The 4,106-nt window shown below is 52.2% G+C and overlaps 1 protein-coding gene across 2 annotated transcripts in view; it reads left to right on the forward strand.

Annotated features, from left to right (window-relative positions):
• PPP1R1A (protein phosphatase 1 regulatory inhibitor subunit 1A) overlaps positions 1–4,106 on the forward strand; it is an 11,737-nt gene that overhangs the window by 2,036 nt on the left and 5,595 nt on the right. For both annotated transcript variants that reach the window (XM_006756928.2, XM_015559561.1), the window contains exons 2-4: positions 2,146–2,206; positions 3,138–3,175; positions 3,488–3,551. In XM_006756928.2, coding sequence (XP_006756991.1) covers positions 2,146–2,206; positions 3,138–3,175; positions 3,488–3,551 — 163 coding nt within the window. The remainder of the gene's footprint in view (positions 1–2,145; positions 2,207–3,137; positions 3,176–3,487; positions 3,552–4,106) is intronic.

A 4,106-nucleotide genomic window follows, 5' to 3' on the forward strand; every position in this document is an offset into this window, starting at 1 on the left:
GGCTAAGGAAGGGATCACAGACCCCTGCTGTCCTTTCAAAGCCTCCCTCTCAGGTTCCCAACTCCCACTAATCCGCACCCTCCCTCTCCCAGTCTCTTTCACAGCCAGCCCCTCCTGCAGAGAGAGAGAGAACTGGATGGAGTCCCCTCCTAGGAGGAGGGTGGCCCCCACCCACATACAGGAAGCACACATGCCTGCCGCTGGCACCCTGCACATTTGCACCAGGAATAGCTAGAGATGGGCTCAGCTAATGTTTGTGCGGTGCACGCATATATGCGGCATGCACACACGTGGGACTGGTAGTGCCAGGAACTTTGAAATATCACCAGAACAGAGGCCACTGGATTATCCTGAGAAACACTGCCCTACCTCAACATACCCCCATTCTGTGCATCCCATTTCTTCTTTGGGGAGAGTCTGCCTCTCAGACTGACACTGCCCCTCTTGCTGTGACTGATACCCATTTCGGAGCATAGAGACGGGGAGGCATCTTACCACCTTCACCCCAAATGGGAATAATACTAAATGGACACACAAAGATGGGGATTTGATCATTCAGTGTCCTCACCCTACTCTTCTTAGCTCTGAATAATTTTAGCCCCTCTCCCAGTCCCATTAGCCTTCCCTCCTTTCCGCTGTCCTGGAGGGAACTATAGGGACTCCAACCCCACCTTTACCCTCGCTTCGAAGCCCCTACCAGGGGTGGGCAAACTTTTTGACTCGAGGGCCACAATGGGTTCTTAAACTGGACCGGAGGGCTGGAACAAAAGCGTGGATGGAGTGTTTGTGTGAACTAATATAAATTCAAAGTAAACATCATTACATAAAAGGGTACGGTCTTATTTTTCAATAGTTTTATTCATTTCAAACGAGCCGGATCTGGCCCATGGGCCGTAGTTTGCCCACAGCTGCCCTAGACCCTCCAAAGAAACGGAAAAAAACTACATGTCCCAAGAGTCCTTGAACCATCTTCTACAACAATCAACTCTATTGGCAGCATGACAAAAGAACAGCAACGGGAAAAGGGGCTCAGAAGCCCAGCAATCAGCTCTTATATGTTAACTAGAGGCCCAGTGCATGAAATTTGTGCACAGGGGGTGAGGGTCCCTCAGCCCAGCCTGCACCCTCTCCAATCTGGGACCCTTGGGGGATGTCTGACTGCCAGTTTAGGCCAATCCCATACCCCTCTCACAATCCAGGACTTCTGTCTCCCAACCACTCACCTGCCTGCCTGCCTGATCACCCCCTAACTGCTCTGCCTGCCAGCCTGATCACCCCCTAACTGCTCCCCTGCCAGCCTGGCTTTGCCCCCAACTGCCCTCCTCTGCCAGCCCGGTCACCCCTAACTGCCCTCCCCTGAAGGCCTGGTTGCTCCCAACTGCCCTCCCCCCTGCCAGCCTGGCTTTGTCTGGAAGTACGTCCAGAAGGTCTCCCAGAAGGTCTCCCGGTCTAATTAGTGTATTACCCTTTTATTAGTATAGATTTCTTAGAATGGGACCTGAAGCTCAGGATAAGACTTTTCAGCTGACCAGGGTCCTGCCTAGGATGCTCATTTATATTTACCATGACAAGGATTTTCACAGACATATTTCCTGACAAACCAGAAAGGCAATGTGTCCAAGGATAGGGAAAACATTAGGAAGTGAGGAGCACAGGCCAGGGAAATGCACATTCAGACCTGCCTGTTCTGTGCTGTCCCCCCAGGCAGAGTGGGGATTGAGGGGTGTTCTCTACAGGTGCTGATCCACAAAGGGTTAATGTCTGCTCTGGGGGGTGGGCTGGGAGACTGAGGGAAGAGCCTTGCACCTCCTGGGTTATTTCTGACCATTGATCCAGGATGGACGGAAAGACAGTGGGCCAGAGATCGATGTACTAGAGCAGATATTACTGCTGAGATGGCTAGGGCCAGGACTGGGGGAGGGGGGATTCAGATACAGAAAAGGGGTAGGGGATGCAGAAAGGGGGGTGGTCTTTTGGGTCCCCAACAGAGAGGGATGAACACAGGAAAGTCCACCCTGAGACAACGGGTTCTGTGTAATAGTATTTTTTGAGGTGTGCTAACTGGCTGACCTGGATTACATTGCTGAGTGAGTGGTATTGGGTGGGGCTTTGATGCCTCCACATGTACTTGACCTCTTCCTTCAGATTCGGAGGCGTCGGCCCACCCCTGCTACGCTTGTGCTGACCAGTGACCAGTCATCCCCAGGTAAACCCCAGGAATGGGTCGCTAAAGGGAGTGGGGGCTGCTGAAGACAGCTGGGTCCGGTGAGGGAAGGTGAGTGCTAGATAGAAGGGCAGGTCTGAGAAGTCAGAGATCTCAATCCTGGAGGCAGAAAAGTGATGGCTGGATTAGCAGGAGGATTTCCTTTGCTCTGGGAAGATGGAGCAATGCTAGGAAGAGACCACCTGGTTCCTAAGCCCCCGGGAATTGGGAGGTCAACTGAGTGCTGGTTGCTTCGCAACAGCCTTCCAGGTTTCTCCAGCAACTGAGATGCTGCTGCCCCCACCCCCAGAGGCTATGACAGCTGTGCGGGGGAGGGACCGCCTCCATCAGCTATCTTCACAGCCCCCAGAGGGGAAAGGGAAAGTTAGAAAAAGCTCAGGGAGCAGCTGGCATTCTGGTCACCAGTGTCCCCATCAAGGTCTGGGGAGAGAGCAAGGTCTCAGGGAATGTCATGGGGAGCTTGACAGGAGAGTGGAAGAGAGGTGGTCATGTTTAAAAGCTAGCCAGGAATTCAGGATGCCTGAGTCTCCCCTGGCCTCCAACTAGTGAGAATGATTGCACCTTCCTGGCCCCTGCACAGGATCAATTTGCTATTCTTTTTCCAATATTCCCTCGTATGCAGCAAAGGGACCACAAATCCTGGAACCTCCAGGTCTGATGCAAGGATGTAGACACAAATAAACCCATAGGGTCAAGGACAGGATTAGATGCAGGGGTAAAGCCAGCCCGCAGAGCAGGAGGAAGCTGGAAGGAGAAAGCCAGGGGCAGCCTCCAGGGCTAACTGCCTAGGGGTAGATGTGAGGGACACATCAGGAAGGAGGTGACTGCACAGGCTCTTACCCTTGGAAGTCAGCTCCGAGGGACCCTCTGATCTCCCATCCTCATCACTTTCTCCTTTTCCTGTTCCCCTCAGAGATAGACGAAGACCGGATCCCCAACCCCCTTCTCAAGGTGAGCTGGCCCCTCCCACTCAGCCCAGCCCAGGGAACCCACAGACTCATTAAGGGATTATTCCTCAGAACACTCCATCTGCAGAAACGTTGAGTTCCTCGTCCCAGTACCCCCCAAATGTGCATGCACACACACATCCCAACATGCCCCCCACATGGTCTCCTTGCTCACCATTGTGGGGGCTGGAGAAGCAGGAATTTTCTTTCTCTACTTTCTGAAGTCCACACCTACCCCCAGTTGCAATCCAGAAGCATGACAAGGCAGGGGAGGCAGGTGAGAGAGCCGGCACCCACTGTGTTCTGTCCTTCACAGTCCACTTTGGCCATGTCTCCACGGCAACGAAAGAAGGTGACGAGGACCACACCTACAATGAAAGGTTTGGAAGATCCTTCCCATCTCTCTTTTTTTTTCTCCCATCACCATTTATCCCACATATATCCTCTTTCACCTCTGCCCACCCCCAATTCCTCCCATCTCTTTCTTCCCCTCTGTGCCTGAGATTGTGCAGTTGACCTAATGCCCCTTTGGAAAGAATCCTTGAGAAGTCATTAAGTCTGTATTATAGTGGGGTTGTTGCTAGACAAACTGGATTTGTCTTCCAGTTCTGTTTCTCAACTAGCTGAGTGGCCTTCTTAACCTACTGAGCCCCAAATACAACCTCACTACAGCAGTTAAGCTAAAGAAAATATGTGAACTCACCCTGTATAGGGTGTAACACATAGAAGTTACTCAAATTTTTTTCAATTATAGTAGACATTCAGTATTATTTTATACTAGAGGCCTTGTGCACAAAAATTTGTGCACTCAGAAGGGTCCCTCAGCCCAGCCTGTGCCCTCTCGCAGTCTGGGACCCCTCAGGGGATGACCACCTGCTGGCTTAGGCCCGCTCTCTGGGGGAATTGGGCCTAAGCTGGCAGTCAGACATCCCTCT

Source organism: Myotis davidii, unplaced genomic scaffold, assembly GCF_000327345.1.
Source record: "Myotis davidii unplaced genomic scaffold, ASM32734v1 scaffold233, whole genome shotgun sequence".
Taxonomy (NCBI): Eukaryota; Metazoa; Chordata; class Mammalia; order Chiroptera; family Vespertilionidae; genus Myotis; species Myotis davidii.